Genomic DNA, 22,885 nt, shown 5'->3' on the forward strand with positions numbered 1-22,885 from the left:
TAACTACTTGACAAGTGTTCCCTCAACCATATAGCTTATTAAAATGTTAAAGTGTCTGCATTCATAGCAGCTATAGTAATGACAGTAGTGACAACTTTGGTGGTAATGTCACATCTGTTGTCAGAGGCTTCAGCTTTGTTTGAACTGCAGCCATTTAACTTTAGGGTTTGGTACATGCATTCCATTCATTACATATATGCTTGAGACTTTGTTAAATGCAGAGAGTGTAGAAGAGTGGTTAATTAAGAGTACTTTTAAAGGATATGATTTTCTGGTAATATTTTACCATCCTGTTGTCATATAACAGAGTTTTCAAAGGTGAAGCAAAATCCTTTTCAGAGTAATCGGAGACACAGCTGAAAGGCCTTGGATGACTTTAACAGAACAGCAGACATGACAAATGACCACTGACCTTGCCTTCTGGAATTCTTTCATTTATTGTACTAATTCTAAGAATAGAAAAAAGTTTTGGGGTTCTTAGGGTCCTTTAGAATTAGTATAAGTTTTGTAGGCGTGGGCATGAAAAATTGCATTAGTTGTAAGTATTTCCTGCTATTGAATGATGTGTTTCAGTAGAAAGGTCATTGAGCGTAGCTCCTTGTGAATGTAGCAACAGTAGATTGTCACGTTAGAAAGGGTTAGAATAATCTTAGCTGTAGTCTAGTCATGTTTTAGGGAGCAGACTAATCCTCGAAAGGCTGTAGAAATGTGTGAGTCTGTATTATTTCTACTACCCTGAAGCCTTCATGGTAGGGAAAATCCTGCTGGTTCTGTTCAGTTTGCTGCTGCTTAGTGGCAAAGTTCATCATTCATTCTTCCATTTGGTCAGCAGCTCTATTTCTGTTTTCTGGAAACTATGCTGCATCTACTGTTCTGAGCACCCTCAGTTTGGTCACTAAAGTTCAGGTCGTTGTAATCTGAACAATAAAACTGGTAGAGACGTCACAGCGCTTCTGGTTGGGTCAGATAATGTAAACCAAGGTATTTCTGTGATCAGGGCCCTTTTTTTTTTTTTTTTTTTTTTAGCTTAAATGCTACAGTGCTCCCTCCTCCACATTCACAGTTTTGTTTTCTGCAGTTTCAGTTACTTATAGTCAACTGTGGTCTGAAAATATTAGATGGAAAATTCCAAAAATAAACAATTCATAACTTTTAAATTGCATGCCATTTTGAGTAGCATAATAAAATCTTGCACCATCACACCTGGAATATGGATCATCCTTTTGTCCAGTGTATCCTGCCTGTTAGTCACTTAGTAGCCATTTCAGTTATCATATCAGTCATCATGGTATTGCAATGCTTGTGTTCATCACCCTTACTTTATTTAATAATAGCCCCCAAAGCGCAAGAGTAGTGATGCTGGCAATCTGAATATGCCAAAGAGAAACTGTAAAGTGTTTTCTTTAAGTGAAAAGGTGAAAGTTCTTGACTTAATAAGGAAAGAAACAAAAATTGTTTGGTGAGGTTACTAAGATCTACAGTAAGAATAAATCATCTATCCGTGAAATTGTGAAGAAGGAAAAAGAAATTCGTGCTAGTTTGTTTTTGTTTGTTTTTATTGTATATATATATATTTTAGAGAAATATCATCAGTTTACAGTGTTGTGTCAATTTCTGGTATATAGCATAATGCTTCAATCATACATGAACATACATATATTTGTGTTCATATTTTTTTCACCATAAGTTACTATAAGATATTGAATATAGTTCCCTGTGCTATATAGTAGAAACTTGTTGTTTATCTATTTTATGTATATTAGTTAGTATCTTGCTGATTCACCTCAAACTGTAAAATTCCAGCCACTGTCATGATAAGTGCTTAGTTAAGATGGAAATGGCATTCAATTTGTACAATAAAACATTTTAAGGAGACAAGATCAAGAAGGCAGAGTAGGAAGACCCTGAGCTCGCTTCCTCCAACAGCCACACCAAAACTACAATTACATATAGAACAAGTCTCTCTGAGAATGACTTGAAGACTAGAACAGCTCTTCTGCAATTAAGGATATAGAGGAGAAATCACATTAAGACCATAGAAGGGGAAGAGAAGTGATCTAGGCAGGACCCACACCCCCAGCAGGTGACCCACAAGTGGAAAGTGGTGTCACAAACGCAGAGGTCTTCTCTAATGAGCAAGGGGTTCAAACCCCACATTGGGTGCTCCAGCCTTGGGGACAAACACGAGGAAGATGAGCCCTGTTAACTGATTTTGAAAACCAGTGGAGCTTGCTACCAGGAGAGCCAGAGGGCTGTTGGAAACCAAAACTCTGCTCTTAAAGGGCTCACACACATACTTACTTGCTCCGAGTCCCAGCACGGAGACAGAAGATTGGAAAGTGCCTAGTGTTCTTTCCAGCCTGCCAAGACCTCACAAGCATGCCTCCCAGCCCGCCTTTGGCTCCAACACATGCAGACTGCATAGGGACGTTTCTGTATGAGGGCACACCATCAAGACCGGGAGAGAGATTTGTTTTGCATAATTCATAGAGACAAACGCATAAAGTCAAACAAAATGAGAAGACAGAGGAATATGTTCTAAATGAAAGAACAAGATAAAACTCTATGGGGAGGTGAAAAAAAAAAACTGATGAAGTGGAGATCAGTAACTTACCCAATAAAGAATCCAAAATAACAATCATAAAAATCCTCACTGAATTTGGGAGAATAGAGGAAAAAAGATTAGAAAATAAAAAAGAACCAGTCAGAACTGAAGAGTATAATGACTGAAATGAAAAATATGCTAGAAGAATCAACAGCAGATTAGATGATAGAGAAGAACACATAAGCACCCTGGAAGGCAGAATAGTGGGAATCACCCAACCAGAACAGCAAGAAGAAACAAATTTTAAAAATAGAAATTGTTTAGGGGACCTTTGGGACAGCATCATTGTACTAACATTAGCATTTATAGGGGTCCTAGAAGGAGGAAAGAAAGGGGCAGAAAACGTATTTGATGAAATAATGGTTGAAAACTTCCCTAACCTGGGAAAAGAAACAGATATCCAGGTCCCGGAAGCACAAAGAGTCCCAAACAAGATGAACCCAAAGAGATCCACATCAAAATATATCGCAACTAAAATGGCAAACGTTAAAGAGAGAAATGTAAGGGCAGCAAGAGAGAAAGAGTCATATTCAAAGGAACCCTGTAAGGCTATCAGCTGAGTTTTCAGCAGAAACTTTACAGTCTAGAATGGAGTTGCATGATATATTTAACTGCTTGAAGGAAAAAACACCTGCAACCAAGGATACTCTACCAGGCAATGTTACCCTTCAGAACTGAAAGAGAAAGAATTGCCCAGACAAGCAAATCCTAAGAGTTTATCACCATTAAACTGACTTTGCAAGAACTGTTAAAGGCTCTTCTTTAAGCACCCCCCCAAAAAAAGGGCAATAACAAGAAATAAGAAAATATATGAAGAGGATATCTCACTAGTAAAGGCAAATACAGTTGACCCTTCAACAACACAGGTTTGAACTGTGTGGGTCCACTTATACACGAATTTTTTTTTTTTTTCGGTAAATACATAGCAGTACTACATGATCTGAGGTTGGTTTTGAATGCACAGATGTGGAACTGCAGGTATAGAGGGCTGACTGTGGAACTTGAGAGTCTGCAGATTTTGGTATCCACAGTGGGTCCTAGAACCAAAGACACACATAAATGGTAAGATATTTTATTTTCATGGATTAGAAGAATTAATATTGTTAAAATGTCCATTCTACCCAAACTAATGTATAGAGTCAATGCAATCCCTATCAAAATTCCTGTGGCATTTTCCACTGGACTAGAATAATCTTAAAATTTGTATGGACCTACCAAAGACCCCAAATTGCCAAAGCAATCATTAGAAAAAGAATAAAGCTGGAGATACCATGCTCCCTGACTTCAAGCTATACTCCAAAGTGTATGCTGAGTGAAATAAGTCATACCAAAAAAGAGAAATGCTGTATGTTTTCATTTATGTGTGGAATCTAAAAAACAAAACACATGACAGGTAAAACCATAAGAGTCATAGATAAAGAGAATAAAATAGTGGTTGCCAGAGGGGAGGTGGATGGGATGGGAGAAATGGTGAAGGGGATTAAAAGATACAAACTACCAACTATCAAATGAAGAAGTCACAAGGAGGTAATGTACTGTGCAGGAAGTATAGTTAATCATATGGTAATAACTGTGGCATATAATCTGTAAAACTACTGAATCACTATGTTGTACACTTATAAATAATATAATATTGTAAGTCAACTATACCTCAATGAAAGAAGAAAAAAAGCATTTTGAAAGACCACTTTTGTTATAGTACACTGTTACAATTTTTCTATTTTATTATTAGTTATTGTTGTTAATTTCTTACTATGCCTAACTTATAAATTTAATTTTATCTTAGACATGTATGGATAGGAAAAAAATGTATATAAAATGTTCAGTACTATCCATGGTTTCAGGCACCCACTAGGATTCTTGGAACATATCCCCTAAGAATAAGGGAGAACTAACATACTAACACAGAATTATTTAATCATACGAATTTTGGCTGTAATTTTTCTTAAAAATATCTGAAATTATTTTTCCTTAAGAATCACACTTTACAGAGCACAAGAGATGAGGGAGGATGTTTGGAGAGCTAATACCATCCATATTAAGCAGCAGTGTGTCTGGGCGTCCCCTGGGGGTTTCCCATGGTGCTGATTCAGAGGGAGGGTACAGCAGTAGGGCAAGTCTTGCTCTAGTCTTCACATCGCTTTAGTCTCCTCGAGGAGGCAGTACGAACACACCAAGAGCATTAAAGAACAATGCCTGCTGGATGTACATGGCCCAGCTCTAAATACTGTGGGGAGTCCCAAGGTGTGAAGTCCTCAGGAACTGGAACAATGTGAAGGCTCCATGGAAAAGATGGGACCAAAGCTGGTCCCGAAGGGAAGGATTTGGTAGGGAAGTCACACGAGACAGGAATGACCGCATACCTCCAGCTCCCTCAGTAGTGAGGTTTTTGTGGGGACCAGCTTCAAGGATTGGGCTGACTTCCAAATACAAGCTGCCATTTCCAAGCCTTTGCCTACTATTCAACTGCAGCTTTTCAGAGTTCACAGTAAGTGACTACTTAGGTTCTAATCCTTGGAAAGATGGGCTGGTTGGGTCAGGCTGCGGTGGGAAAAGCAAACATCTGACGGATGTGTCCCCACCCTCAGGGCTGGCTGCGGTGGACCACATCAACGCTGTCATTCCAGAAGGCGACCCTGAGAATACGCTGCTCGCACTGGAGAAACCCGAGGCCCAGCTGCCTGCTGTGTATCCCTTTGCTGCTGCGATGTATCAGACCGAGCTCTTCAACCTCCAGAAACAGAACGCCATGGTAAGTCACAGGAGGCTCCAGGTACAGAGATGTGAATTCTGAGTCCAAGCGGTGAGGAAGGCTGTTTAGGAAAGGTGAGTGGGAGTGTAGAGTCTTTAACTTGTGCCAGTCCCTGGTCTCACTGGCCTCCTTGTGCCAGTTCCACGGCCACCTTCCTCTTTAACTCCTGCTTTTCATCTACTGGAATCTGAGCTCAGTTAGGAAATGCGGCCACGCTCTGACAAATACGTGTTGAAAACTGGTTGTTCTTATTCTCTGGGTGATTTTTGGAAAACTTTGGATAATTTAATAACTATAGTGAAATTTTTTTAAAAAAATATGTAATGCTTTTTGATATAGAAATAAGCTCTGAATCTGCATTTCTAGAAATCTGCAACCAAGAACATTAGCACTGTGGCCTTGATGTTTGTAAATGTATGCCCCTTACTATGCTAACAGTAATAAGCATATAAGGTTATAGTAAATAAGAGCTCTATCCTAGTACAGGATGAAAAGTGCTAGAAGCAGAGCCAAGAATTTAGTATATGAAAGAGCTAGGGTTTCGAAAAGGTAGGAAAAGGAGTGAAATCTTACAAGTGTTTAACCATTTGGGAAAGAAAACATTACCTCACTATACATATCAGAATAAATTTCTCACATAAAAGGTTAAATGCAGCAAATAATTTAAAAATTAAAGTTCTAAGGAAAGATGGAAGGACATCGTATCTTAAAAATCAGAAGCAATACTGCTCCACCAAGAAAGTAAAGCAAAATACAGTTATTTTCAGAGATCAAGATTAGTAGAGAGCTCTTACCTAGTGCAGGTATAAGTTTGGGGCAGTGGGCGTCCCCCACACAGTGATTGGAACATGCATCCAGAAAGATGCAACCTTTCTGGAGGGTGATCTTAGTAATGCATTTATCAGAGGCTGTTACCCGTTATCCTAACAATTACATTGCCAGGAAATAAGCCTAAAGAAGATGATCAGGAAGTTGTAGCCACAAAGGGATGTTTCCCAGCATTGTCTGTGATACAGGGAAGCAAGAAACAAACCACATGTTTAACTGATAACAGATCGCACTTCCTACTATCAGGTGGAAAAATGAGATTAAAATATACAGCATTATCTTGTTTTTAACAATAATAAAAGAAAAATAGTTTTAAAAACCCCAAAATCTCTATGAATGTTTACACAAATTAAAAGTTAATGAAAGTGTGTATCACTTTTATTATTATTATTTTATTACATTATTAAAGAACTTGGGCAGTAGGATTTGTTTTCTTATCCCTGCTTATGAAGACTTACTATGTTTTATAAATAGAAAGATACTACAGCTGATCCTTAAACAACAGGGGTATGAACTGTGCAGGCCCCTTATGTGTGGATTTTTTTCTATAGTAAATTCTATAGTACGACACCATCTGCAGTTGGTTGAATCCAAGGATGCAGAACCTTGGATATGGAGGAACCAGTATATGGAAAAACCACTTATACAGAGGATAAATTATATGCATATTTTCAACTGCATGGAGTGTCGATGCCCCTAATCTCGGTGTCATTCAATGGTCAACTGTATTTTGTAATAAAAGAAAAATAAGTTATTTTTTAAAATTTCACTTAGGTGAAATTAATTATTAATTATTAATAATTGTCCCCCACCTCTCTAGCTGTGAGGTCCCAGGCTGCCTCGGCTCCAGCATGGTCATTCATCCCCAAATAATCAGTACTCAGCCCACAGTGGTCCAGCGCACCATTTCTTCTCTGTGTGTCCTTATCCCTTCGGCTGTGTACCACTTCAGATATCTGTGGTAAATCTCAAATGATTCCATTCTCCTCTTTACTTGTAATTTGATACCTTCCTTATGCATTAATGTAAGATATTTAGGTAAAACTTACGTGTTTCCTGTAAAAAAATCCTTCTTCCCATTTGCTTTGGAAGGTAAAATTATACTTTGTTAAGCTAAAATCGATTTGCTGGGAGATTTCTGTGCTTTCTTAGAAAGCTATAATGCATTTTAATATAAATGTTACATTATATATATTAACTATATCTATAATATCCTAAATGTAAAGATAGATATCAGGCTTGTTTTTTTTTTCCCATGCTCCCTTTCTGTTCCTTCAATGTGATGGAAGAAATAACCCTTTTGAAGTTGAGCCAAGTCAATATAAACTAGTTAAATGGAAGAGAATGTTGAAGAAGGAAGATGTTCTGAAATTTGAGATGTACTTTTAAAATAAGCCAAATCCTCACTTGCTTTACTTAAAGCTTTACCTCACATTTCTTCAAATATCTATACCTTAGGGTACATTTAAATTTTTCTACCCAATTATAAAAATGTGACTTAGATTAACTTTTTAAGAATAGAATTAATATTCTTGGCTTAAAAATTTGATTTACTTTTCTGGGATTATAACCTTTAGTTGAAAGTCTCCCCTCTTTTCCTTATTCATAATTCAAACTGAAAACTGTTAGCTATGCTAAAATCTTACCTCACTCTAGGGCAGTAACAATGTTATCTAATCCTTGACTTAATAATTTGGTAAGAGTGAGCTTGTAAGCGGCCAATATAGCTGGGAGTAGGAGTCAGCCATGGCAATGCAGATGTTTGTGGAATCATAACTAAGGGTTGTAGTTAACTCAGTCCCTGAAATGATCAAAGGAAGCCATTTACTGGTTTTTTTTTTTTTGATTGATTGAAGTAGTTGATTTATAATGTTGTGTTCGTTTCTGGTATATAACAAAGTGATTCAGTTAGACTTACTTTTTTTCTTCTTCTGATTCTTTCCTATTTTAGGGTATTATAAGGTATCTTATATAGTTCCCTGCACTATACAGTATAACCTTGACGTATATCTATTTTGTATACACTAGTTTGTATCTGCTAACTGTAGCCTCCTAATTTATCCCTCCCCGCCCTTGATACAAATAAGCTCATTTACCTGTTCTTTAAAGCCAGTGAAAGATAGGTGGCCAGAAAGCCCTCTCTGTTCTCATAATCTTTGACTTTTCATTGTTCTTTGAAGTGTGCATTCTGAGCCCCCACCACGTACACGAGGTGTGTGATTGGTAGAGTTTATATTGCCATGTGTTTTCCAACAGAACTACTTGGCCCATGAGGAGCTCTTGATTGCAGTGGAAATGCTGTCTGCTGTTGCTTTACTAAACCAGGCCTTGGAAAGCAACGATCTTGTGTCTGTGCAAAATCAACTCAGAAGCCCAACAATGAGTTTCAACAATCTGGACGAGACATGTGTGGATCGGTAAGGGAACATTTTCCAAACCTTTCAGTGCAGAAATGTGTGTTTGGCAGATCTCACAAATTAAGGATTTGTTCTTGTTTTTTGTTTTGGGGTTTTTTTTAAGGGGGGGTGTAATTAGGTTTATTTTATTTTGTTGTTGTTGTTGTTGTTTTATTTTAACAGAGGTGCTGGGGATTAAACTCAGGACCTTGTGCATTCTAAGCATGCATTCTACCACTGAGTACACTCTCCCCCGAAGGATTTGTTCTTGCTGAAGAAATCCATATATCCATGCTTATTTTCTTGAGAGCTAGTCTGCTTTGTTCTAAGAGTCCTTCTAATATTAGAGCTCTTCTCTGCAGTATTCCTTGTAGAGGAACAAAAAGTCTAAGGAGGATCTTCCTGTGGCAATTACTGACTGACTTTGTCATTAGCAAAAAGAATTTGATAGGCTAAAAATAAAAGTTGAAAGTATAGTTTTCTCTTGGGCTTCTTTTGGAGACAACAGAGTATAGAAGAGTGGGGAGCAACCTTAATAATCGTTCAGTCCAGTTTTCTTATTTTACTGATGAGGAAATTAAATCTGAATTTATGGACCCAAAGTTGGGCATTTGCGCCCAAAACCCTATTCTTCTGATGGCTAAACCAAAGGAATACTGAGACCACAGTGGATCATGGCAGTGGGTAACAATTTAGTGTCTTTCATTTCATGTTCCTGAAATAGGCTACTCGATAGTATAGTTGATAGAGTTTTAAAACACTATAGCAGATCTAGAGAGAAAATTAAGGGGCAGGAATAAGGAGCCCAACTAGAGATTAAGACAAAAGCCCAAGTTAAAAGAAGTGAATTTCCATCCTGGATTCTTGTGACCACCAGGGGGAGATGTCTTCACAGATTTTGACAAAAGAACTTTTCAGATACTTGTTCTGGAACTTCTGAAAGAGATAGGTTGAGTGATTCTCTGGGGTCATGTACAGTTGTACAGGAAAAATAAAAGAGACTTCAATTTTTAAAAAATGGTTTTGACCGCTTGTCTATGTAGAGAATGGCCCAAAAGTAGGAGGACAGATTTTCCTTGTTTTTAGTCGTCTAAAAGCATGTAAAAAAGTCATGTAAGTGCTCTTACATGTCTTAAATTTGACCACCTGTTTCCTATAACTTCTGTAAGTCTATTTCCAAAGTAATTTATTTCTACCTCCACTGTTTATGTTTAATGGTACATCCTCTCCTCCAAGCTTAGAAACCTCATGTTGACTTGAGTTTTCCTCTGTCCTCTGTGGGGCACCCTAGTGCTGTGAATAGCCTGCTCACTTTTCTCCCAGACAGTAGCCAATCCCTGTGCATGATAACTCTGCATAATGTTTCCATTTCTCAGTGCCCACCTCATTTAGACCTTTGCTTCCGTAATAACCTCCAACTGGTCTTCCTATGTCTTTTCTGTCCTCATTGGTTCTTACTTAACAAGGCTTTGCTGCTGCCTCTCAGTGCTAGAGAAGACAGAGTTGGTCACTCCCTAATGAAGCCTCACAGTGACATAGGGCATGTTGATGAGATAATTATCAAGACTGTCCCACAGACTGAGCATCCTTGGCCATTGCCCTCTAAATGATGGTACCGTCTCTCTCCAGGTCATCTATTTGGATTATTAGAACTCCTCTCTGCTCCCATGCCAGTTTGCAAATAGTGCATTAAGGTAATGGTCCTATGCCCTATTTGAGAACCACTTTTATTCCTGTGGTTTTTCAACTAGGGCCACAAATACAGCTTCAGAGTTCAAGTATTCTGTATGAAAAACTTTAAAAATTTGTGTTTAAATAATCTTTTAAAAATTTGATTTAAGCACTTTCTGGGTCACCTGGATGACCCAATGCTGACTTGAAATTCCAGGGTCCCCTTTGGTTCTTCTATTGACCGTTACATTGGCTCCAAGTCATCTTCCAGAGCCTCAACATTTCAGTTTCCATGTCAGCTTTTAACCCAGTTCTTGGGAGCCCAAGTTGGCAGGTTTTCAAGTTTAAGGAACACTGGGCTTCTCCCTTATGGTTGTACAAGTTTTTCATAGTGTATGGGTACTAGGCAGGGCCACCTTGATGAGCTCTTACAGAGTCTCTACGAATTTACCATGGCATCCACCCTTGGGGCTGCGTTTTCACAGAGAGGTTCTCTTGTCCAATTCTCACAAGAGTAACGTAGGGTTGGCATTGGCTCTAGGCATACATAGTTCCCAGGTTAATTGTTCTAAAATGTAACTATGTTTATAATGCACCTCTGTTTGATTGTCTCCTGTTCTTAATCTGAATTAAGAACAGATTCCTTCTCTGAGCGTGTTCTGCCCTTTGCTCCAGCTACATCCCTCCTCCTATTTTGCACTCCAGACAAGCTGGATCTGGATACACTGTGTTCATTCTGGCTAATCTGCTCCTCTGCATTCTCCTCTCCCCACTGGGAACACGGTGCCTGCCACCCATCTCTGCCTGGCATGGCATTGGGCTTTCAAGGCCTCCCTGCCAAAGATGATGCTTCCATGAACAGTTTCCATGCTTCTCCCACCCCAGCTAATGGCATCTCTTCTGAGAACTAGCAGGATGTGATTAGAGGAAAATAGTCTTGGAGCCCAGGATATCTAAGTTTGACTCTTCCTAGCCAAGCCCCTTTCTCCTCATCTATAAAGCACAAAAACAAGCCCCCACAACAGAAACACCTACTCTGCATCTGCATAACAGTTTTGAGAATGAATTGTGTGGTTCACTTCCTGTCCCAGGCAAGGTCCTCCACCACTAAGCATTTCCTTTCACTTCTTCCTTGGAACTCCCGTTACCTCTACTCTGACAGACTGTCTCTACTTTTATGGCCTTTCTTGCACTTTGCTTTTATACACTTTCTGAGTTTTTGTCATCCCGCCTAATGGACTGAAAGCTCCTTGAAGTAAAGGCTGCATCTTTCTCCTCCTAATCGCCCTATATTGCCTGCCACAGGTGTTGCACATAATTAGTGCTTAATAAGTGTCTGTGGAATGAAATTGGAATTTTAATCCTCTCAAAGCTTCCCAAGTCTGTTAGAAAGATACCCTTACTAGTCCGTCTGTAGCAGATGGCCAGGAGAGCTCTGAGAGAGATGGGGAGAAAGAGACCTAGACCTGTCTGGGTAAACTACAGAATATTTTCCCAAGTGGATCCCTTTTGTACTGGAGACCAACACTTGTATGGAAAGCCTGTGGATCTCAGTTGTGTTACTCCTTAAATCGTTTCCCTTTGGCTGGTGTTTCTTCATTTCTAAAGAAATGATGGGTGGTTGTGGGTTTTCCTTAATTTCTCTTTTCATTCTTAAGCTTTTTCATTTTATCCCCATGGGCTCATCGTTAGATGTCAAGCATGTGAAATGCCCGTAAGGATTTTGGGCTTTCTTACAGGATGGTCCCCGCCTCCAAGGGATGCGAACTGGTGCGAGTTGCCGTTCACCCATGCTGTTACTGTGCTTAGTGCTATTTATTATATATTGCTACTAGTAAGTAGAGCAGAGTATTTTCTTAGGTTCCATACTCTTGATAAGATGAAATTCTCACACGGGACATTGAGACAGTTTTGAGCCTGTGTTTGATGATGCCTCGTTAAGCCACAGAAAATGAGTCATCACCACTGCTTCCTACTTTGAATGATGTTTTTCTCTTTCAAGCTGCACTCAGTGGAAGGCACCTCAGTGCCATCTTGGAGTGGGCAGAACTTCGAGAAAATTTGTCATAACCAGGAAAACAGTTTTAGACTCCGTGTGATGTTACTTCTTTTAAACGTCTACTATTAGCATCTCCATAGGTTCTATTCAGAGGTCAGACTGCATAGCGATACAATATGTCCATAGAGGATGGGTCATTACTGCCCTGGTGTAAAGATGCAAAAGCAGCGGGGAGGGGATAGCTCAGTGGTAGAGTGTGTGCTTAGCATGCATGAGGTCCTGGGTTCAATCCCTAGTACCTCCACTGGAATGAATGAATGAATGAATGAATGAATAAAGAAATAAACCTAATGACCTCCCCACTGCCTCCAAAAAAAAAAAAAAAAAAGATGAAAAGCAAACTAAACTATTGAGCTTCTGTACTTGGGCCTGGAAGAGCTCACTCTGGTTAGCTTATGGTTATGACAAAAGTTCTATCACTTTTGAATGGGAGAATTGATGATGGAGAAATGAAAAGTTCTTAGTAATATGTCAGGATGGATAACCTTTATTCCTAAAATTTCTCAAGACAAGAACAATAATCGGAGTGTTGAGCAAACTCTGTTTTCCAGAGGGCTGTGCAGAGCACGGAGGTCAGGGGTCAGAAATGAGGTGACAGTGAGCAGACGCAGAGGAGAGGTTGTGAGTAGCTACCTGAAAGCCTGAGGAGCAATGGGCAGGTGAAGAGGAATTCTAGAATATTCTGGTTCAACTCCTGCACCATCTCTTCAAGAAAACGTACAGGGAAGTTGTGTGTTATTCAGCAAGGTTTCTGGAACTGCATTTGCATCTTACTTGATGTGTCATTGAACCTATTAAGCCACAAGGTAACCCAGCTATGTTAGGGTTACCACGGAAAAGATCTCTCAAGGCTTGAATTTGCAGAAGGAATAAGAAAAAAGGAAGGAAAGAAAAGAAAGAAAGAGAGAGGGGAGAGGAGGGGAGGGGAGGAAAGAAAGGAAAAGAAGACCCTCAATGGAAAGATTGAGAACCATGGTAATTCTGAATTTTATCATCCAGTCATCTGAAGACTGAGCAGAGCCAAGACATGCAAAGGGAAGGAAAATTAGTAACTAAAAAACAAGAAATTTCACAGAATTGAAAACTTGAGTTACGTATGAGGTTGGAATTTAAGGAATTTTCATTAAACGGCATTTGTACATAAATATTTTTTTGAAAAAACTGCATTAATAGCAATGAGCTCAGTGTATGGTGGCAAAGCTGCACAAGACAATTTGACATGGTGTCTAACCTCAGCACATCCCATTTGGCCACCTGTGTCAAATTTAAGGTGCGTGACTTGAACAAAGAGTGAACGTCCCTGATGAGTATCACGCCTGTTTCTCTCCTACAGTTACGGAAATGCACTACTCTCCATTAAAAAGGAAGCCTTATCCCAAGGGCAAGATAACTTAAGCTGGAATGAAATTCAGAATTGTATTGATATGGTTAATATTGAAATTCAAGAAGAAAATGACCGTAAGTATGGAACACTTCCCTTCTCTAGTTACAGCGGGAGAGTAAGGTATCTGCACAACATAGTTCTCTGAATTAGGGCTGTAAATTTGTGCTCATGGAGCCCTGGTTGAACACACTCCCCTAACATGTATGTGTGCATTTATGTTTAAATGTTATTTCTGTACAACAATTTCTGTCTCAACATATCATAAATGTTACAAAGCAAACATAAAAAGACATAAAAGGATAGAATAAAAACACATAAATACAGGTCCTAATATTTTCTTATTTATTGATACTTGAGAGATGACTGCTCTCAATAACTCAGCTTTTTAAGCACTTAGCTTTATTTTGACCTTTGATTTGAGCATTTTTCTGAAATACAACACAAGTTCCTGCCCTCAGAAGACATGGCAACACACTCTAACAGTGGTTTTATGATCACAAGTCATGGTGATTTGCTGTGTTTCTAGAACTTGTGAGCTCCCAGCATGAAAGTGGATAATCCCAAGACAAATTGCCCTGAGACGTGCTTTCTTAAATGTCAGCTCACTTCCTTGTTATTTGCCTCTTACTTATAAATAGACTGAAGAATGAGGAGCTGTGTAACTTAGGCAATCAGTATATTTGCTCCTTTTCTGTAATGTAAATTACCAAATTCAAGCTTCAAGCTGCCTTTTTCATCATGAAAGCAAACCAAACCACCGCTATCTTCTTTGGCTTTCTCTGAGCAATTTGACACTGGAGTAGGGTTACTAGTGTCCTAATGACCTTCATTCTACTGTCCAGCTTTGACTTAGCTTTCTAACTCACTAGCTCCAAGTTTGCAGTAGAATAGGCAGATCCTTCCTTAAAAGTTTACGATGGTTTGTTCTAGTTTGTTTTGGTATGGTCTTACAACCTAAGTGTCCATCAACAGATGAATGGATAAAGATGTGGTATATAAGTACAATGGAATACTACTCAGCCATAAAAAAGAATGAAATTTTGCATTTGCAGTAGCATGGATGGACTTGGAGGGCATTATGCTAAGTGAAATAAGTCAGACAGAGACAGACAAATACTGTATGATATCACTTGTATGTGGAATCTAAAAAATACAACAACCTAGTGAATATAATATGAAAGAAGCAGACTCACAGAGAGAACAAACTTGTGGTTACCACTGGGGAGGAGGGAGGGATAATATAGGGGTGGAGGAGTGGGTGGTACAACCTACTGGGTGTAAAGTAGGCTCAAGGATGTATTGTACAACGTGAGGAATATAGCCAGTATTTTTAATACTGTTGTAACTGGAAAGCAACTTTTAAAAATTGTATTAAAAAAAGATTCATAAACTGCTTAAGCTCTACGCTTATTCTTTATAAATGTAAAAAAAGTTTATGGTGTTTTGCTGTACTTTGTCTTGGTAAGGTCTTAACTCTGATCTTCTAATATTGTATCATATTTTGTTATACTAGAATCACTCTTGAGATAAAAGGTATTTGTTGACTTTGTTAGTTAATTGTATTTGAATAGTTTCCTTCTCTTTCTTGACTATTTATCCTATGAGCACTGTTCCCAACATCAACGCTGGGTTTGATTTTTTTGTTGAACATCTCATTCTCGGCTGCTAATAGAGAACAGGGTCCAGGTGTGCTGCCTTGACGTGGTGTACCAGAGATGCCACTGTTAGACTGATTCCTGAACGCTTTTTTCACTTTGTCCTTTTCAAGTTGTGTGCAGATCTGAATGTCCTCTTTTGTGATCTCATGACTTTCTGCTGCCTCTCTGCCTTTCCTTTCAGTGAATTATTTTGAAATCCCTGCAGTCAGGTGGCTTCCACACCAGCCACTTAGCTCTTTCCTGACACATTGGGAGCTGGTGGCTTGCCAGATGTTAGTTAAGAGGGAAGCACTAACTTAAGCAGATGTTCAGCATCATTAGTGATGAGGAGGAAGGGGAAATGGCGGACAGCACTGGTGTGTGTGTCCCGTTACAAAACTCAGTCTCCCAGCCTCCTACCCTTCTGCTTTGCTCCTTGACCCCCAGCTCCACACTCCCAGTCTCCTGCAGCAGCGGTTTGGGTACCACGCAAGGGTAGGATGCCTCTCTTTGGGTAGGCAAAACACAGGATCATGTTCCATCTTTGTTTTCTAACTTTTTCCCAATTCTTTCTGGCAATACCCACAGACCAGGTTTGCTTTGGTGGTTTCTGTATGTCCTGCTTATACAGGTGAAGGTGTGAGTTCTCAGTACTGAACAAGTGTAGTTTTACTCTCATTCTTGACATTGATTAAAAGAGAGGGGGTAGGGGAGGTGCCATCTTGTCCCAGATTGTCATATAGTGCCTTTGGTTTTACCAGGAAAAGAGAAACAGTAACATAAGTATAACTTAAAAGGAAAGTGGTCTTTTGTAGGTGGATATTTTTAAGCAAAAAATTCTGGATTTGCATGACATTTATCTAGGTGACTGTACTAGTAAGTTATTCTCCATGGGACATATAACACATGGGACATTATCATATTTCTTTTAAGCATCTTGGCATGAAGAGCATGTGTCATCACCAGAGTAATTATTTTAGAGACTAATATATCCTTTCCAGAATTGGGGGGCCTTAATACAAAAGATTTAATTTCTCTGTCTTTTGGATTGTTGTTTTGTGAAAATAGAGTATTTTTGTTTACATTTCTTGAAGTATTGACTTTGATACCATATATTTAGTTAATTGCTTTAAAATCTAAATAAAAATGTATAGCATTGCAAGCAGGCATGAATTGTGCAATATAGAAATTAAATCATCTGAAGGAACTGAGAATTTTTCATGGACATCTTGAAAGTGCATTACTCTCCCCACCCCATCCCTGCCACACACTCCAAGGTATATTCCTGTGTCTGAATTGTGGTGCGGGTGAGGCATGCAGCTAATAGGAAATGGTAGATATGGAGGGTGAATTGAATGGAGGAGCTGCTAAATGCATTTCCTCAGACTTGGATGCTTTGTTGATTTCTTAATGGAGAGTTCACTTCTCCCAGTTGAGCCATAGAGGAGTATTATTTTAACCACGTAGCTTAAACAAGGAGGTTTTCTTCCTTCTAATTATTGCTTTCGAAATTTAGTAGGTACCATTCTTTGTTGATTACCTTATCAGCTGTCTCAAAAAGGGAATGTCCACTCTCTCATTGGACTAGAATATTCTAGTATCACCTGGTGATTTAAAGAAGTGGGCCATGGACTGAGGCTCAGCAGTCTTTGCTCACATGGGATTTTCTCTTTACTTGTGAACAGAGAAAGTGATGCAGATGTGCCCAGAGGGCTTCTGGGAAGGCTTTTCAGCTCCTGTGAGGTCATTTACTATGACATCAGCAGCTTGTGTTCTTAGAAACGCCCCGAAAACTTAAGCAGATGATTTCAGTCAAGTCAGCTGGCATGCACTCATTCCCAGGTGATCGACTGTTAGGAACACGTTCTCTTTCTCAGATGTAGTTCGGTAAAGATCATTTTTGGATGGGATGTTTAAAAGTACTTAGAACAGTCTACCCAAGGGAGTGTCCTGAGAATGACATAAGTGTTCTGTGTTCTCCAGTTTATAAATATTGCAGGGTAAAATGATAGTACCGTGTACATAGATAGTCCTTAGACTTTCCTGATCTTCCAGTGTTTTGAGATGACGTAACTTGCATGTTAGAGAAATATTTTTGCTTTTTCTTCATATGTATTGGAGTGTTATAATCTGGAATAATTTTGAGGCATGTTAGATGGTCCCTTTCTTCCTACAGATAAATCTTTTCATTCTTAGCAATGGTCTTTATGGGGTCATTTATTCAGAAGATATTTAGCTAAATATTTTACCTTAATTTGAATGTCAAGATAAAGATGCTTCTTAAAAATTATTAAAATTTTTATTAAGTATGTATTCTATTTCATGGCATATCACATTTGTAAGTGGCTTATGATGGTTTTTGATGAAAAATAACTGACAAAATGAGATAATGTTTGGCTTTAAGAATGTTTATTTTGTAAGCTTTGTGCTTGTTAATGTTTAGTTTCCTTACTAATTCTTGTCCATCACACTAACCTGGGAAGCAGAAGCCCCCTGTTAGTGTGTGACTATGTGTTTATGTGTACATTTGGGTACATATATTCAAGTATCATGCGCTCATACATAAATGCGCTATAGTATTTTATGACTGGTTGATAGTTTATTTTTAAGAATAAGGTGGTATTATTCAGCCATAAAAAAAGACAGCATAATGCCATTTGAAGCAATATGGATGTCCCTGGAGAATGTCATTCTAAGTGAAGTAAGCCGGAAAGAGAAAGAAAAACACCATGTGAGATCACTCGTATGTGGAATCTTAAAAAAAAAGAACATAAATACAAAACAGAAACAGACTCATAGATGTAGAATATAAACTTGTGGTTGCCAAGAGGGCAGGGGGTGGGAAGGGACAGACTGGGATTTCAAAATTTGTAGATACTGACAGGCGTATGCAGAACAGATAAACAAGATTATACTATATAGCACAGGGAAATATATACAAGATCTTGTGGTAGCTCACAGTGGAAAAAAATGTGGCAATGAATATATGTATGTTCATGTATAACTGAAAAATTGTGCTCTACACTGGAATTTGACACAACATTGTGAAATGACTATAACTCAATTAAAAAATGGTAAAAAAAAAAAAAAAAAAAGAAGGAGAAGGAGGAGAAGGAGGAGAAGGAGAAGAAGGAGAAGAAGAAGAAGAAGAAGAAAGAAGAAAGAAGAAGAAAGAAGAAGAAGAAGAAAGTGGTATTGAGAAGTGGCCTCCACACAGATCCCTTTTGCTAGAGTTTCAAAAACTTCCAATTCCATAGCTTGGCTTCTGTGCTTTTCATTTCTAGACCATATAGTTTCTGTCCTAAGACCCTGTGGTGTAGTAGAGATGGTAGAAAGTTAACTGGTGGCTGTACTTATTCATCGTTTAGTACAGCCATGAATTAGGGCTCCAGATGTTATTTTACCAGCTGGCATTAGAGAAACAATTCATGATGTTAATTAGCCATACTTGAACCTTAAAAATATCCCCAAACGTGTAGGACTTTGTTAATTTCTATGGAACCTGCCTACACTTCCCAGCCACATGTGACCATTTTAACTAAGTAAAATTAAATAAAATTTAAAATTAAGTTTTTCCTTCATACTAGCCACATGTAAATGCTCATTCACTACACGTGGCTAATGGCTACCATATTGGACAGCCGAGGTGCAGAGCATTTTCATCATCACAGAACATTCCATTGTATAGCATTGAACTATCTTGTCCTGGAGATTCACTGTGCTAACACTTAACACTGTAGGGAATTGTTTGATTTTGAACTGTCTCTGTTTTGGCATTCTTTACGGAGTGGTGAAGTAGAATAATCCAAATAATAGACTGTATATCCAATTCTCTTTGCACTTCAGTTTTCTTTTTGTACATCTCTGTAGTACATTTTTCCAGCTCTGATATTCTATAGTCCCATCATCCAATACCTTGGCATTATTGTCTAGTGAAGGTTACACTAGAAAGGAGCATCTCTGTTGCTACGTGTATGTCAAGTTATCTCCCCTTTTTATAACAGCTTTATTGAGATATAATTCATATACCATAATATTTACCCTTTTATTGTGTTTTCATTTTTTATGTGTTTAAAAAGTTGTACAACCATCACTTCTATCTAAATTCAGAACGTTTTCATCACTCCAAAAAGAAACTTCATACCCATTAGCAGTCACTCTCTTTTCCCCCCTCCTCCCATCCCCTAGCAAACTTTAATATACTTAGTTTCTATTGATTTTCCTATTCTGGATATTTCATATAAATAGAATCATGTAATACGTGGCCTTTTGTGTCTAGCTTCTTTTATTTAGCATAATGTTTTCAAGGTTCATCTCTGCTGAATCACGTGTCAGTGTATTTCACATTCATTTCTAGGTCAAGTAACATTCCATTCTGTAGATAGACATTTTGTTTATCCATTCATCAGTTGATGGGTGTTGGGTTGTTTCTGCTTTTTAGCTATTATAAATACTACTTCTGTAAACATTCATGTATAAGCTTTTGTGTGACCATATGGTTCCAGTTCCCTTGAGTATATACCTAGGAATGGAATTGCTGGATCATATGGCAGTTCTGTGTTTAATATTTTAAGGAACCACCTGTTTACCAAGGTGAGTACCATTTTCCATTCCCACCAGCGTTGTATGAAAGTTCCAGTTTTACCACATCTTTACAAGGCTTGTTATTGTTTGTCTTTCTTGCTATAGCCATCCTAGTGGGTATGAAGTGGTATTCACTGTGATTTGGATTTGCATTTTCCTATTAACTAATGATATTGAGCATCTTTTCATGTGCTTATTAGCAGTTTGTATATCCTTTTTAAAGAAATATCTGACCAAGTCCTTTACTCATTTTAAATTGGTTTTCTTTTTTATTAAGTTGTGTTAGTTCCTTGTATGTCTGGTATGCTCGTATATCAGGTATACAGTTTTTTATCAGATACAGGACTTGCAGGTTTTTTCTCCCATTTTGTACATTGTCTTCACTTTCTTTGATAGTGTCCTTAGAAGCATGAAAGCTGTAATTTCTTTAAATAGGTGGTGTGTAGTATTATATCAGTTACAGATGTACAATATTTAAAGGTTATACTCCATTTATAGTTACCTTAAAATATTGGCTATCTTCCCTGTGTTGTACATATAGTTTATTTTATACATAATAGTTTTGTACCTCTGAAAGTTTTAATTTTTACATCATCTCATGTATTCACTTTTTGTTTTGTTTATATTTTTGGTGTTCATAGCTGAAAAGTATGGCCTTAACACAAGACCACAAAGATTTACTCTTATTTTCCTCTAAGAGGTTAAAAACTTATAACTGAAACTTTTATGTCTAGGTCTGTGATCCATTTTGAGTTAATTTTTGTGTATGATATGATGTAGGGAGTTCACCTTCATTCTTGTGCATGTGGACATTCAGTTGTCTGTGCCATTTGTTATGAAGATTATTACTTATACCTCTTGCATTGTCTTGGCACCCTTGGTCAAAAATCAATTGACCATAAATGTAAGGGTTTATTTCTGAACTCTAAATTCTATTTTCATTAATCTGTATGTCTGTCTTTATGTCAGTATCAAGTGGTATTAACTTTAGCTTTGCAGTAAGTTTTGAAAATGGAAAGAGGCCTCCAACTATATTTTTCTTCCAACATTGTATTGGTTATTTCTTGCTCCCTTGCATCTCCACATGACTTTTAGAATCAGCTGGTCAATTCGTGTTTTTGAAAAAAAAAAAAGGCCAGCTGGGATTTTGATAGGGTTACACTGTATGTGCAGATCAGTTTGAGGGTTATTTCCATCCTGACGATATTAAGCCTTTATCCATGAATGTGAGATGGTTTTTTATTTAAGGTTTTTTTTCCAGTGGTGTTTTGTAATTTTGAGTGTATGTCTTGTGTTTGTTTTGTTAAATTTATTCCCAAGTGTTCATTCTTTTTGTAATTGTATTTGTCATTGGAATATGTTATAAATGAAATTCTCCCTTAATTTCATTTTCAGATTGCGCATTGCAAGTGTGTAGAGACACAGCTGAGTTCTGTTCGTTGACCTGCTGTGTACACCTTAGCCACTCTTGTTGGTTAGTTCTCACAGTTTGTGTGTGTGGTTCCCCGCCCCCTTCTAACTCAATCTTTGCTGTAGGTGATTTTAGAAAACTTACAATGTACTGCGACTTGAAAGGAAATTTTTTCTTCATTTTCTAGGAATTGTAGCTGTAGGGTACATCAATGAAACCATTGATGAAGGAAATCCTTTGAAAACCTTAGACAGTCTGCTGTTACCCACTGCCAAGATTAAAGATGTGGACCCAGACTCTGCCCAGCACTACCAGGATGTTTTGTACCATGCTAAAACTCAGAAGGTCATGGTAAGTCTTAGTAGGTGTGTTTCTTCTAAATTTACAGACCCAGTCAGGGAGAGGGGGTAAGAGAAGGTTTTTTACCCCATTTTTCCTAAAGCTCATGAGCTGCTTGTCTATGTCTGTCTGGATAATTTACTTAGACTTCATTTCGTTATCATTATCTGTAAGATGACGATAATGATACTTAATTGATAGAGCTGATACAAATTATTATGCGGACTGTATGAGATAATATACATGTACATAAAGTACCTAATATCGTGTCTGCAAATAGCAGACATGCTATTTGATTGGATCAGATTGGAAGTTAATAGGGCTGGTACTTTCCTGGTGTCAAACGTGAAGGGCAAACCAGCTTCAGAGATGATGACTGCTTCCACTCTTTGACTAAAAACTCAGCTGTGGGTGAGCTCTTGTCGCAGTCCAAGTCACTGGATATTTACCGAGCACATACTGTAGTCATAGTGCGGTATGTAGCATACGGTAGGGGAAAGGGAGATACAAGGAACATGTGATACCGTTTGAATGTTCTATCTTTATCTTCAAGATGCTTAGAAATTACTGAGGCTCTATGAGGGATTCTCGTAGAGAATAGTTAAATAGCAATAGAGGTAAATATGTGGCAGTGTCGTAACAAGAAATGCTCAAAGTGTCAGAGATGGTTGGAATTTCTGGGGACTGGAATCCTAAGAGGTGTGGAGAAGGAACAGGAGCTGTTCCTGAAAGGTAAGAGAGAGTTGGTTAGGTGTGGGTGGGAGGCAGGATGATGCAGGCAGCTAATGGCAGAGCGAGGTGGGTACCAGCTTGGTTTGTTCTAGGCATGGGAGGAAGCTGACCTGGCCAGGTCCCATGGAAGAGCAGAGGGTTTTATGTGGATGCACAGTTTGTACTGTCGTTATGAGACATGCTACAGATAGTGGCCACTTTGCAAAACTACTGGGCTGAGTGGAGAGGCTTTTCTCACCTGTCACTGATGCCACCTGGGACCTAGCCACTTGTAGTTGCCGTTTCCCCGGTGCAAACCCCATCAGAGAGAAGTGGGTGTCTCGTTTGTATAGGTCTTTAGAACCCAGGAACTGCCTCATCTGGAATAGGAAGAACATCTTTGGTTAGAGCAATCATTTACTGAGCACCTGCTATTTGCAAACATGATATTAGGTACTTTATATATATATATTATCTCATACAGTCCACATAATAATTTGTAACAGCT

General features: G+C 38.4%; 1 protein-coding gene across 1 annotated transcript in view; it reads left to right on the top strand.

Annotated features, from left to right (window-relative positions):
- IQGAP2 (IQ motif containing GTPase activating protein 2) overlaps positions 1 to 22,885 on the top strand; it is a 264,054-nt gene that overhangs the window by 162,838 nt on the left and 78,331 nt on the right. The window contains exons 10-13 of the mRNA XM_010975017.3: positions 5,194 to 5,357; positions 8,442 to 8,602; positions 13,645 to 13,769; positions 21,515 to 21,678. Of these exons, the coding sequence (XP_010973319.1) occupies positions 5,194 to 5,357; positions 8,442 to 8,602; positions 13,645 to 13,769; positions 21,515 to 21,678 (614 nt within the window). The remainder of the gene's footprint in view (positions 1 to 5,193; positions 5,358 to 8,441; positions 8,603 to 13,644; positions 13,770 to 21,514; positions 21,679 to 22,885) is intronic.

Source organism: Camelus dromedarius, chromosome 3 (assembly GCF_036321535.1).
Source record: "Camelus dromedarius isolate mCamDro1 chromosome 3, mCamDro1.pat, whole genome shotgun sequence".
Taxonomy (NCBI): domain Eukaryota; kingdom Metazoa; phylum Chordata; class Mammalia; order Artiodactyla; family Camelidae; genus Camelus; species Camelus dromedarius.